At 47.3% G+C, this 14430-nt stretch overlaps 1 protein-coding gene across 1 annotated transcript in view; it reads right to left on the reverse strand.

The window, feature by feature from the left end:
- Positions 1-5337: 5337 nt before the first annotated feature.
- Positions 5338-14430, reverse strand: part of Tmem217 (transmembrane protein 217) — a 28368-nt gene continuing 19275 nt past the window's right edge. The window contains exon 3 of the mRNA XM_021149913.1: positions 5338-6085. Coding sequence (XP_021005572.1) covers positions 5505-6074 — 570 coding nt within the window. The 5' untranslated portion in view covers positions 6075-6085 and the 3' untranslated portion in view covers positions 5338-5504. The remainder of the gene's footprint in view (positions 6086-14430) is intronic.

Below are 14430 nucleotides of genomic sequence, written 5' to 3' on the forward strand. Positions count from 1 at the left end.
CCCCCCCCCCAAATAACAGGATCTCATCAGTTAGGAGCATGATCTTATGTCCTGTAACTTTTCTATTGCTGGGCTCAGACCCTGTGACTAAAGCCATTTAATGGAGGATCTGGGGATTATGTTATTAGAGGCTGAGTCTAGGACCACCCTGTCAGGGTGCACATCTGCAGGCAGGAAGGCCTGCCTGAGCCGTAGCCCAGAGCTCACACATGAATCCACAAGCGGGAGGCAGAGAGAGTTAAATGGAAATGGCGTCTGTTTTTGAAAGCACAAAGCCTGTGGCCCTGACATGCCTGATTCAAGGAGGCCACATGTGGTGCGAGAATGGCCCTCCTAGGCTCATAAGTGTGAAGAGTTGGTCCCTAGTTGGTGGAACTGTTTGGAAAGGATTAGGAGGTGTGGCCTTGTGGGAGGAGGCGTGGCTCTGTCCCCAGCACTGCATACACCTGGTGTGGCAGCTTGAACTGGTTAATCAGCATCTACTAAGCAGACACAGGGAGAACATTCTATAGGCATTCTATAGGCATTCTATAGGCAGCTTGGAGGCTGGTCTGGGATACACGAGACCCTGTTAGCCCCTGGATGGGAGCCTGGTATACACTTCACTACACTGTTATTCGAGTTACAACTTTTTAAAAAATATGTATAATTTATTCTTATTTTATGTTCATTAGTGTTTTGACTGCGTGTTGGATGCCCTGAAACTGGAGTCACAGACAGTTGTGGGCTTGCCATGTTGGTGCTGGGAACTGAACCTGATCTTCTAGAAGAGCCGGTGTGTGTGTGTATGTGTGTGTGTGTAGTGTGTGTGTGCATTTGGGTACATGTGGGTCACCCCAACTCTGTATCTCAGTCTCGGTCCACCTATGTGCCTATGTCTCTGTCTGTTGGTCTGTCGGTCTATCGGTCTGTCTTTCTCTCCCTTTTTCCCTGTGTCTTATGCCATGTGCCTGTTCACTTGCACATGGCGGCTGGAAGAGGGCATTCAGTCTCTTCCTCTACTGCTCTCTAGCTTTTCCTCTGAGACAGAAACCTCTTTCTGATTCTGGAGCTCACATTTCCTTAGCTAGGTTAGAGGGCGGCAAGCCCTAGCGGTGCTCCCGTCTCCAGTAGCTCCACAGGAGCTAGGGTTCTTTGTATTTGAGGGCACACCTGGCTTGTCACCTGTGAGCTGGGATACAAACTCTGATCCTCATGATTGAGTGGCTAGTGTTCTGCACCGAAGGACATGATACACTGGAATGAAATGTCTCCAGTGAACTCATGACTCTGTAAGATGACCACATGCCAATCAAAGACAAACAGCATGAGGAAAAGAGGGAAGGAGGGAGGGAGGGAGGGAGGGAGGGAGGGAGGGAGGGAGGAAGAGAAGGAGGACGGAAAGAAAGGAAGGAGTGGGGAGGGGGGAGGAAGGGACTGTAGAGATTGCTCATCATTTAAGAGTGCTTGCGGCTCTTACCAAGGACTTGTTTTGAATCCCAACATTCATGTTGGATGGTTCATTACTACCAGCTCTGGCTCCAGGGAACCTGACACCCCCTTCTGGTCTTCTTGAGCACTGCATAGCATATATTCTTGATTCAGAAACAGCTAGCAATTGCATACTTTAGCTATTTTTCTGAGACAGGGTTTCTCTGTGTAGCCTCAGCTGTCCTGGAACTGGCTCTGTAGATCAGACTGGCTTTTACCTCTCAGAGATCTCCCTACCCCTGCCTCCCAAGTTCTGCGATTAAAGGTGTGTGCCACCGTCACCTGGCAACAATTGCATTCTTAGCTTTAAGTATGGCTTCTAATATAAGCAACTACTTAGACAAGGAGGTAACTATGAAATGATCAAGAAAGACTGAGATGGCACTAACTCTGCCAAAGTAAAAGCCACAGGTATATCCTGTAGATTAAGTGTGAGGACAAGGACAGCAAATGGACACCTGCAAACTCAGCGGGCTGTGACCCTGGCCAAGCGACTGACAGTTGGCAGACAGGCTAAGTCAGTAACTAGCAAAGATGAAGTCAGAGATGGACACAGAGGTCTTTCAGCTGGACACAGTACTTCTGGCTGGACTGGCAGACGTGAAGAGTACAGGTCATCTCCCTGGTTGTGTCTCCCTGGTCAGGGGACACACGCGTACAACGTGTGTGCTTTTCCTAGGTTTGACCCATGGTAGCCCAGAGAATTAACCAATCTCAAGAGAGGGCTCCTCAGTCTTCATTCAGCTTCTAACACATACATGCACACGTATATGCACGCACATCCATGCACACACACACTCACAAATGCACAGGCACACACACATGCACATACGCACATATGCACACACACATAAACACACAGATGCACACACAAACTCACACACACTACACATGCACACGCGTGTACATATGTGCACATGCATGTACACACACACATACACTCACACACACACATGCTGATAAAAGGCACAAACGACCTGATGTAATTGAAAACTAAGACTTGCAGAGAAGATCCCATCTCATGGCTCAGAAGATTCGACACCATGAAGATGAAATTTTTACTGCGAACATACCCAGTGAAATAAGACTTGCCTAGCGTGTATGAAGCTTTGAGTTCAATCCTTAGTACTGCCTCACTCCCACCCCCAAATTTCCAGCCAGTTCTACAGCTTGTATGTACTGGCTAGTTTTATGTGAACTTGACACAAGCTAGGGTCACCGGAGAGGAGGGAGCCTCAGTTGAGAAAATGCCTCTGTAAGATTGCACTGTAGGCAAACCTGCAGGGCATTTTCTTAATTAGTTATTGTGGGGGGGAGGACCCAGCCCAGTGTAGGTGGTGCCATCCCTGGGCTGGTGGTCCTGGGTTCTATAAGAAAGCAGGCTGGAACAAGCAGCACCCCTCAGTGGCTTCTGCATCAGCTTCAGCTTCTAGGTTCCTGCTCTATTTGAGTTCCTGTCCTGACTTCTTTTGATGATGAATAGTGATGTGGAAGTGGAAGCCAAACAAACCCTTTCCTCCCCAGGCTGCTTTGATCATGGCGTTTCATTGCAGCAATACAAACCCTGACTAAGACAATACATATGGACTGTATTGTGTCTGCACGCTTGTGCCTTCTGAAATTCATGCTAACTTTATTTATCATTGTGATGGTGTAGAGGATGGTTGGGACTTTTAGGAGGCACTAGGACACTGGGCAGTGGTGGCTCACGCCTTTAATCCCAAAAGGCAGAGGCTGATGGATGTCTGAGTTTGAGGCCAACCTGGTCTACAGAGTGAGTTCCAGGACAGCCAGGGCTAGGTAGAGAAACCGTGCCTGAAAACAAACAAACAAACAAAAAGCAAAAAACCAAGAGGTGCCGGGACACTACTGTGGGGAATTGCCTACCTTAAGAAAACAGGCCCAGAAGATCTATGGTCTGACTGTAGTGACTCATGACATCAGGCACACGTAGCCAGTCCAAAAAGAAGGGAGTCACATTGTAAAATCTATATCTCTGCAAAGCAAAAAAACGTGGGCAGATTCATGCAGGTAGGTACCTCACCCAGCCTGTCCACCCAGAAACAGCCATCAAAAAAAAGCCTACCTCTCTTCCCAGCAGAGCAATCCCCTCTCTGTGAACATGTCTGTTGTGCCTTTTATAGCCATAAATTCAATACATTCTCTGTCTCTGTCCTTGAATCTGGTAAATTCTTTTGCTGCCTATACACTCGACCTTGATAACGTCTCCAAAGATAGCTGGTCACCCCTGGCTTAGCTTTGTGTTTCCTTCTTTTAAAAAAAAAAAATTTGGTCCACTCCTTTTTATCTCAGCATTTAAGGCAGAGGCAGGGGAATCTCTGTGAATTTAGGACAAACTGGTCTATGTAGTGGTTTATTTCCAAGCCAGCCAAGGCTGCATGATGAGACCCTGTCTCCAAACAAAAGTTATTATTTTTATCGCTGTGTATGTGTGCGTCTGTGCATGTATATAGGCATGCAGGTTTGCAATGACTGCAGGAATGCTAGACCCTACTGGAGCTGGAGAGGTGGGCAGTCGGGAGGCGCCTGGGGTGGGTGCTGGTGCTGGGAATCAAACTCTGAGCCATCAATCACCTCTCTAGCCATTCTTTATTTACCTTTTTATGAGAGTGGGTGTGCATGCGTTCATGTATCTGTTGGGGGCAGAAAGTCAGAGGACAAATTTATGGGAGTCTCTTCTCTCATTGCACCATGTAGGACTGGACTCAGGCCCTCGGGCTTCACAGCAAGTTCCTTTAGCCACTGAACTATGATTCGCAGTGTATAGCATAGCAACAAGTGTAACCGACTCCCTTTGATTAGGTAAGTACCTTTGACACTTCTTGTTTCTTGTTTTTCAAGCAATGGATTCTCTGTGTAGCCCTGGCTGTCCTGGAACTCGCTCTGTAGACCAGGCTGGTTTGAATTCGGGGATCTGCCTGCCTCTGCCTATTGTGTGCTGGGATTAAAGGCCACAACCTTGGGTGGACACTTTATTTTTTTTAAAAGATTTATTTATTACTATATGTAAGTACACTGTACACTATAGCTGTCTCCAGACACACCAGAAGAGGGTGTTAGATCTCATTACAGATGGTTGTGGGCCACCATGTGGTTGCTGGGAATTGAACTCAGGACCTCTGGAAGAGCAGTCATTGCTCTTAACTGCTGAGCCATATCTCCAGCCCCACTTTTTTAAAAAATTTATTTTCCTTGTATATGTGTGTGGTGGTGGAGTAAGAATGGCCCCCATAGGCTCATATATTTGGATGTTTGGTCACAAGGAAATGGAACTGTTTGAAGGAATTAGAAGGATTAGGAGGCGTGGCTTTGTTGGAGGAAATGTGTCTCTGGGGGTTGGCCATGCCAAGCCCAGCGTCTCTCTCTCCCTGCTGCCTTTGGATTAGGAGGTAAAGCTCCCAGCTCTATGTCCAGTACTCTGGGTGCATCAGTCCTCCCTGCTCTGATGATAGTGGATTAAACCTCTACAAGTTTAGTAAGCAAACCTTCCAAGTAAATGCAATTTTTTTTTTTTTTGTAAGCCTTGCTTTGGTCATGATGTCTCTTCACAGCAATAGAACAGTGACTTAAAACAGTGACTGGATGCCTGTATCTATGTGTGTGCACTGTATGTGTGTAGTGCCTGTGTAGTCCACAAGAGGGCACTGGAACCCCTAGAACCGGAGTTAGAGACAGTTGTAAGTTTCTGTGTAGGTGCTGGGAACCAAACCCAGGCAGCAAGATAACTGGATAACTCTTCACTACAGAGTTATCTCTCTAGCCCCTTTGGCCGCCATTTCTTGACAAACTACCTATGTGTCTTGGTGGTGAAACTCAAGAGAGAAACTAAAGAATGTTTTCTTTTTTTTTCTTTTTATTGTTTCACTTGTCAGATCTATAACAGAAGACATAGCTAGGGGTTGAGGCTAAAGAGGATATAGCATACCCAAAGCAATCCTTCCCCCAAAAGGAGAGATGCATTGTGGAGGACTAGGACTACCCTGAGAATCTCCAGGGATGGAAAATGGCCACCATTATTCACTGTGGTGCTGGACAAAGTGTATAATCTTTGATTTCCGCCGTGGACGGTCTCCGCTTCCCAAAGAGATACGTCTATGGTAAGTGAGTATGTTGCCCTGTTTTTTGCTCTGGTAGATGATCTGGGCGTGTGTGACGACAAAATATAGCCAGAAGCAGTGTAGGGAGGCACGGGACACCCAGCCGAACCATCGCATGGCTCTGACCAGGGCCACACTGAACTCATCGGTGAGGGTCTGGACGGTCAGGCTGGTGGACTCATAGATGATGATCCAGATGACGTAGCTCATGAGGCCCTCGTATATCTGGGCGTACACAGAGTACAGGAGGAAGCAGCTGGCTATCATGGTGATGATGGACGTGAAGAGGATGATTTGGAAGCTCCAGCAGATGAAGAAGTACCTCAGTATGTTGAGGCCCTGAGCCTGGAAGTTCTCCGTGCAGTTGCCGTTCCCAAGATGTTTCCTTTCAAAGATGAGGTGCATGTGGGTAGCCATGATGGAGAAGACCCCTGACAACACTGTGCCCATCCTGGCTGTCAACCCACACCAGCTGTGATGCTTCATGCCAGTGCCTCCTGTGGAGACAAGCAACCCCACAGGGATTCAGTTCCTGTCTACTGCAGCCAGTACCAGGCTCTCTGCCTTGTCCCCATCCCCCTTGGAAGCAGAGTGGAAGGTAAAGGGGATTTGGCATCTTTAGCTGACCAAAGATATTGGACAGGGGTGGGGATGGGGAGGAGGCCTGGATGATTCCTTGTGGGTTAAAGGGCTTTGCAGAGGACCTGGGTTCAGGGTCCATTGTAAACCCCCTGCAGTGGCCTGTGTTTCTGTAATCCAGGTCATTGGGGGAGGGGGCTTGGGGGGATGGAGACAGGCAGAGCCTGGAATTTACTGGCCTAGGCAAAACAGAGTTTTGGGTTCAGTAAGAGAACCTGTTTCAAAGGAGTATGATGGCGAGTCATAGAGGAATACATCTGACATTCTCCATAGGCTAACAGCAAGCCGAGAAAGATGGGTTTACCCCATCTTTTCTATGCCTGGCTTCAGAAGCCCCGTAGTGACAATCCCAGCATGCTCCTCTGGGTGGGCCATAGACTAGGGAAGGGAGAGAGGGTTCCCATTCTCCCGTGGGGGGCAGGTTTTGTCAACGGTCAGGGAAGTCTTCTTACCTAAGTGTTCACAATCCAAACTCCAGTTTGCCCAACTGCCCAAAGAAACAAGCACCAATCAGGGCAAAGAAAAACTCACAATGAATTGATACGCCCTGGCGTTCCCTAACTTCCACCTTGCTGAGATGGAGGGCTATGTCTCCGTTGGTCTGTCTTTCCCTGGGTGCCGGACTTTAATAACTGACAGCCGCCACCCCAACCCCACCACCGCTTTGTAGAAGGGGTCAGACCTCACACAGACAACAGAACTATTAGAAAACACCATGTGACCTTGTGAACAGTTAGTAACTAGACAACTGGAGAGGAGCTGGGGTCCTCACTCATTGGCTACAGCATTTGCCTTGCACCTGTGAAATCCTAGTTCCCAGTCCCTGCGCCATATAAAACCATGGCACACACTTGTAAATCCAGTACTCTGGCGTGTGGAGGCAGGAGGATGAGGAGTTCAATCAAGGTCATCGTTGGCTCCATGTCGAGTGAATTCAAAGGCAGTTTGAATGACAGGAAATCCTGTCTAAGAAAAGAATGTAGGAGCACTTCAGTAAAGAATGGGCTTGGGGCTGGAGAGATGGCTCAGCGGTTAAGAGCACTGACTGCTCTTCCAGAGGTCCAGAGTTCAATTCCCAGCAACCACATGGTGGCTCACAACCATCTGTAAAGGGATCTGGTGTTTCTGAAGACAGCTACAGTGTACTCATATAAATAAAATAAATTAATAACAAACAAAAAAAAAAAGAATGGGCTTCCGGGGAGGTTTGGAGAGTTGAGATGCTTGTTGCCAAGCCTGACGACCTGAGTTCAATCCCTGGACTATACATAAATGTGGGAGGAGAGAAACGACTCCACAAGGTTGCCCTCTGATCTTCTCCACACATCTGCTCTGGCTCATGTGCCCCCATCATATACACACAATGATAATTAAAGATGTAAAGGGAGGGCCGGAGAGATGGCTCAGCCGTTAAGAGCACTGGCTGATCTTCCGGAGGTCTTGAGTTAGATTCTCAGCAACCACATGGTAGCTCACAGCCATTTTTAATGGATCCAATGCCCTCTTCTGTTGTGTCTGAAGACAGCTACAGTGGACTCATATACATAAAATGAATAAATCTTTTTTTTTAAAAAAGAAACAAAAGATATAAAAGGAAGAAGGAATTGTAACATGGTTACACGGTTGTCAAAATAAAATCTCATCTCTGCAGAAATGTACCACAGAACCCTTGACTGATGCCTGGGACCCACAGGGCAAAAGGGGAACTGCTGGGGCACACATGTGCAACATGCGCTGGCACAAAATGGAAAGAAAGAATGATCATTCTACATTCTAAAAGATTACTAGAAGACCTCGCAGAATCGCCTTGAGAGTTAAATGAGCAAATACATTTGGGAGATTCAGAAGGGTTGAGCATGCAGGGAGCACCGAGCAGCTCAGGGCTCTTCTGTCTTGATACAAATGGGCAACTCCTGTTTACTCTGCACGTTGACTATCGTTTGCTAGGCTTTGTGCACAGAGACACCCATTTGTGTTCAGGATGCTGAGAGGCCCAGACCCAGGGAAAACATCTGCCTTCCCAGACGTTGCCCAAGTGAGGACTCCCACGGACATAGCTCCAGGAAGTGAGCCACATGCGGAGATCCACTGGGCACCCTGCCAAAGTACTTTCTGCCTGATGGTGGAGGCGGCTGTGGGCTAATCCTTACATTTTATTTCTCACTTTTTTCAATATTTAATGTGTGTGTGTAAGCATGTGTATGTGTAGGTGAGTGTGTGCGCATGCATGTGTGTGTGCATGCGTGAGTGTGTGTGTGAGTGTGTGCAGAAGGATTCCAGAAGAGGGCATCAGACCTCCATGCAAACTACACACTTTGCCTGCATCTGCTTCCTGAATGCAGAGATTAAAGATGTGTACCATCACAGTTGGCCTAAAACTGCTTTATTTATTTGTTTCTTGTTTGTTTTTTGAGGCAGGGTCTCATTATATAGCTCTAGTGTCCTGAAGCTCAGTATATAGATCAGGCTGGCTTTATATGCCCAGAGATCTGCTTATCTTGCAAGTGCTATGATAAAGGAATGTGCCATTATACTTGGCCTAAAACTACATTTTAAAAAGTATCTGTCTAGTTAGGTGGTGGCACACGCCTTTAATCCCAGTGCTTGGGAGGCAGAGGCAGGTGATCTCTGAGTTTGAGGCCAGCCTGGTCTACAGAGTGAGTTCTAGGACAGCCAGGGCTGCACAGAAAAACCCTGTCTCAAAACAAAACAAAACAAAACAAACAAAAAAGTTTTTAAAAACTATCTATCTATCTATCATCTATCCATCCAGTGGTTGTTTTTTTGTTTTTGTTTTTGTTTTGTTTGTTTGGGGTTTTTGTTTGTTTGTTTGTTTGTTTTTTTGAGACAGGGTTTCTCTGTATAGCCCTGGCTGTCCTGGAACTTACTCTATAGACCAGGCTAGCCTCAAACTCAGAAATCCACCTGCCTCTGACTCCCAAGTGCTGGGATTAGAGGCGTGCGCCACCACTGTCCGGCTCTTTTTGTTTTTTGTTTGTTTGTTTTTTTGTGTGTGTTTTTTGAGACAAAGGGTTTCACTGTTTAGCCTTGGCTGTCCTGGAACTCACTCTGTATTACAATGCTTGCATTACAAGCATGTCTGGATTTTTGGTTCTTGTTTTGTTTTGTTTTGAAAATGTGGGTTCTAGGGATAGAACTCAGGTCTTCATGGAGTTCATCACACGTACAAAAGTGCACGCACTGAGTGATAGGCTCATATATGTGAGTGTTTGCCCCCCCCCCCCCCCCCCCGTGGTTGGTGGAACTGTTTGGGAAGGATTGGGGGGCATTGCCTTGTTGGATTAGATGTGTCACAGGGGCGGGGTGGGATGGGGTTTGAGGTTTCAAAAGTCCATGCCAGGCCCATTCTCTCCCCTCTCTGTCTTTGTCTCTCTCACTGCTGCTTGTGGATAAGATGTAAGCTCCCGGCTGCAGCTCCAGCGCCATGTCTGCCAGCCTGCCTGCCTGCAGCCATGCTTCCTGCTTTGATGGTCATCAGCTCACCCTCTGAAACTGTGAGCTCTGAAGTTAAATGCTTTCTTTGATAAGTTGACTTGGCCATGGTGTCTTCTCATAGCAATATGGCAGCAACTGAGACACAAGGCAAGGGAATTTATGGACTGAGCTATCTCCTTCAGACCTTAAAGCTTCGATTTTCTGTTTCTGTTTTGTTTGAGACTGGGTCTTACTGTGTAGCCCTGGCTGGCCTGGAACTCACAGATCTGCCTGCTTCTGTCTAGAGAGCTGGGCTCAAGGCATCTGTAACCAACGCAAGGCTCAAAACACATTTTACTGGTGCCCCACCACTACCCCAATGTTGGCTTACAAATTCCATTGCCGCTTCTTGCTCCTCCTCTCCCCGCCCTCTTCCTGGCCCCTCCCACTGGCTCTTGCCTCCTGCTCTCTCTCTCTCTCTCTCTCTCTCTCTCACACACACACACACACACACACACACACACACAGGAATTAAAATCTAGGACCCACATGTGGGAGAACGCAGGTCCTATTTGTCCTTTTGATCCTGGTTTATTCTACTTCATTTACTTCATTCGAGAATTTCCAGCTTCATCCATTTCTCTGCAAATGTCACTATTTCATATTATTTCATAGCTGAATGATTTCCACAGTCTGTACCTTCCGCATCTCCTCCATCCATCAATCTTTCCATGCTGGTTCCACTCCCAGATGTCTTGGGTTTCTGAGACTGGAGGCGAGGGGTGTCTTAGCTGCCTGCTTTGCCTCAGGGCCCCTCCTAAAGTAAAGGTCTGGAGCGGCTGCCAGCTGAAGGCTGTCCTCTGAGGCCTTTCACTCACCTGGCTGTTGGTAGCTCCTGGCAAGAGACCTCAGCTCTCTTCTTGCGGCCTGTTTTAAGGGCTGCCTGAGTCTCCTTGTGCCATGGCTGCAGGCTTTCCTCGAGGGTAACTGTTTGGTAGCAGCAGACAATGGCTGTTTTTTTTTTTTTTTTTTTAATTTTATGTGATTGAGTGCCTGTCTGCATGTAGGAGCGCCAGGTGCATGCAGTGCCCATGGCAGCCAGAAGAGGGCACCGGTTGGAGCCCGAGGAACTGGAATTAACACAGGCAGTTGTGAGCAGCAAATGCTCTTACCACTGAGCCATCTCTCCAGCCCGGCGGTCTCGCTTCTGATAGGCTGACTAAAGGCTGAAGCTTTGAGCTTTCTTCTCAGCCAAGTAGCCAGCATCCAACCTGGCAGGGTGTGTGTGTGTGTGTGTGTGTGTGTGTGTGTGTGTGTGAGGGGGCACAACCTGCTACCTCCCCAGTTTTCCCAGCAGGAGAGAAATCCCAGATACTGTAGGGAAGCTAGGGTCTTCCCTTCTTCCTGTATTCTTCCAGGCCAGACTCTTGCTCAAGAGATCAGATTTTCCAAAACAAAAACCCGATCCTCTCCAACACAGAAAGAAAACCAGCCTGCCGTGCTTCGACTGTGAGTCAGCTGACAAGCAGGGAAACCAGTCCCCACTGGGGATGAGCGAATGCAGACAATAAACCACAGGGCTGCGCACACAGTCCTGGCCGACGGCAGCCTCGGCTCATCGCCCCAGGGTAGCTCTACACATTCCTTCCTATGTCTATAATCTTTTCTTTCTCCAATGCCTTTCCTCTACTTGGCTCTTTCCTCTGGGTCTTTCAGGTCTCCTACGCGGTGTCAGGGTCCCACGGTAGCTTCCTTTCTGTGGTCACAGGCTGACTGCCAACTTGCCTTTCACCAGCAGGCCAATCAGGAGTGCCCTGGAAGCTCTCCTCTGCGCTCCTTTCTTCCACAGGATGTCAAATACATCTCCGAGAACTTTCAGCACCTTCTCACTGTTCAATGCTCAGAACTGGGGTACATGGGCACCCCTAGCCACGGCATCACCATAGCTGCCATAGACAAATATTTATGCCAGGACTAGAACCCAGCTGCCTTATTCCACCAGCAAGGAGCCCTCTTGATGAAGAATATGGAGTTTGTTCTGCTTAGGACCCGTTTTCCTTGAATGTGGAGGTCTGTGATGTGGGACAGGACCTTCCCTTCCTTAGTGTAGCAATTGCGCCTTCCACAGACAGCAGCACAGTTGGCCAGAATAAAGTTTAGATTTCCAAGTATCACTTGCAGCTAATGGCTATGCTACCAAAGGGTTTTATCTATCTATCTATCTATCTATCTATCTATCTATCTATCTATCTATTTATTTTGTGTGTGTTTATTTTTGGACCAGAGGAAGGGAGTATTTTGAGATAGGGTTTCTCTGTGTAGCCTTTACTGTCCTAGAACTCACTCTGGCCATTCTGGCCTCGAACTCAGAGTTCTGCCTGCCTCTGCTCAGATTAAAGGAGTGCACCACCGCCCAGCTTGGAAGTTGGTAGCCTGGTTGCTACCAACGTTTTAAAATGACATTTTATTCATTTTGTGTGCATGCGAGAGTTATGGTTGTGGATGTGAGCATGCCACAATGTGTTTGTGGAGGTTGGATGACAACTTTTGGTAGTAGGCTTTCTTCCACCTTCATGAGGGTCCTAGGAATGGAACTCGGACTTTCAGCCATCTTGTTTGGCTTTTGATACCTCATGTAGCCTGGGATTGCCATGAATCCATTATGACTTTGAAATCCTGATCCTTCTGCCTCTACCTCTAGTGCCGGGGTCACAGGCTTGGAACCACTGTGTCTGGCTTGATGCTGTCAATTTGTAAGAAAGGGCTGAGAAGAGAAGAAACCAAGGTGGCCATCCGTATTAAATATCAGACTCCTGTCGTTCCTCTTTGTCATCCAGATGGCTCAGAGGTATTTATGGGAGGGGGCCAGCTAGGGACACTTGCACTATCACAGACCCCTGCTTCTACAGACAGAACAACAGAGAAAAGAGATGGAGACCCCTGAGGGTTTCACAGAGCAGACCCCCACTGTGTTTTAAACTCCCACAGGAGAGGGTTAAATGATGTCTCCTGCTGTATTCACCTCATGTTATTTTGTAGCCAGGTTCCTAGCTGAAAGGATAAAACTGCCTTGAATGATCTACCTTACAAGCATTCTAAAGTCTACCACAGCTGGGGCGGGGGATGGCTCTGTGGTTAAGAGGGCTTACAGTCCTTGCGGAGGACCCCAGGTCAGTTCTCAACTCACAAAGGCAGCTCTCAGCCTCTTTAGGAGATTCAATGTCATCTTCTGGACTTTGAGGAACTTACACATGTGCACATATATGCATAAAAATTAAAAATAAAATGAATCTGGCCACTCCAGCCAGAGAAGCAGAATCCCCGAGGCTAATCCTCAATGCTGTAGCAGACCACCTGCTTCCCCTTGCTCTCTGCCCCCATGCCCAATGGATTAAGCAGATTCTAGTGAAACACCCTGCTTCCCTCCCTCTTGTGGACCCCTTCAGCATTCTCACCAGCCTATCCCATTCTTAAGTGTCAGCGCTTAACTCCTAGAAACCTATTTTTCTGGAACCCACAGTAGCCACACCTATCAGGATCCCAGAATTTCCTACCAGGCAACACACACCCTCCTAAGAACTGGAGAGGAGACTGAAACCGAGAAACAAAACACCTGCCCAGCAAAGACGAGACCGGATATCAGCACCAGAATCACAGTCTTCCCAAGCTCAGATGTTTAGACATCAACATGAAAACACAGTAACAGTTGGGGCAAGGTAACCACGAGGGCCCAGCAACCCTACCACAGCAGGCTCGGGGTATTGCAATGGAGCTGAAACGCAAGAAAAAGACTTGAAAATGGCCTCTATGATATGACAGAGATGCTTAAAGAGGAAGTGAATGAATCCCTTAAAGAAATCTAGGAAAATGCAAACTGTGGGAGGAGATGCATAAAACACTTCAAGACCTGAACTAGAACCAACAACCAACCAAAACCCAAAGTGAAGGAGATGTGGAGATGAAAAGGTTTAGGATTTCAAACAGGAACCTAGAGGTAAACCTCACCAACAGAACAAAAGAGGTGAAAGGGCCCGGCAGTGGTGGCACACACCTTTAATCCCAGCACTTGGGAGGCAGAGGCAGGCAGATCTCTGAGTTCGAGGCCAGTCTGGTCTACAGAGTAAGTTCCAGGACAGCCAGAGCTACACAGAGAAACCCTGTCTTAAGAAGAAGAAGAAGAAGGAGGAGGAGGAGGAGGAGGAAGAAGAAGAAGAAGAAGAAGAAGAAGAAGAAGAAGAAGAAGAAGAAGAAGAAGAAGAAGAAGAAGAAAAGAAAAGAAAAGAATAGAAAAAGAGATGGAAGAGAGAATCTCAGACATTGAGGACATGATAGAAGAAATGGACACTTTGGTCAAAGAAAATGTTAAATCTTTTAAAAGGAAAAATAGGCAAAAAACATCCAGAAAATCTGGGACACATTGAAAAGACCAATTCTGAGAATAATGGGAAGAGAGGAAGGAGAAAAAACCCAGGGCAACAGCACAGAAAACGTTATCAACAAAACCATAGAAGAAAATTTCCCCATCCTAAAGGAGGAGGTGCCTGTTGAGGTAGAAGGAGCTTCCAGAACATGAAAGAGACTGGACCAAAAAGCAAGTCCCTTCAGCATATAATAATTGAAACACTAAATGTACAGAACAAAGACTATTAAAAGCCATGAGGGAAAACTATCAAATAGCATATAAGGCAGACCTATAGAACCATATCCAGCTTCTTTCTCTCTCTCTCTCTCTCTCTCTCTCTCTCTCTCTCTCTCTCTCTCTCTCTCT

This window comes from Mus caroli, chromosome 17 (genome assembly GCF_900094665.2).
Source record: "Mus caroli chromosome 17, CAROLI_EIJ_v1.1, whole genome shotgun sequence".
NCBI classification, from domain to species: Eukaryota; Metazoa; Chordata; class Mammalia; order Rodentia; family Muridae; genus Mus; species Mus caroli.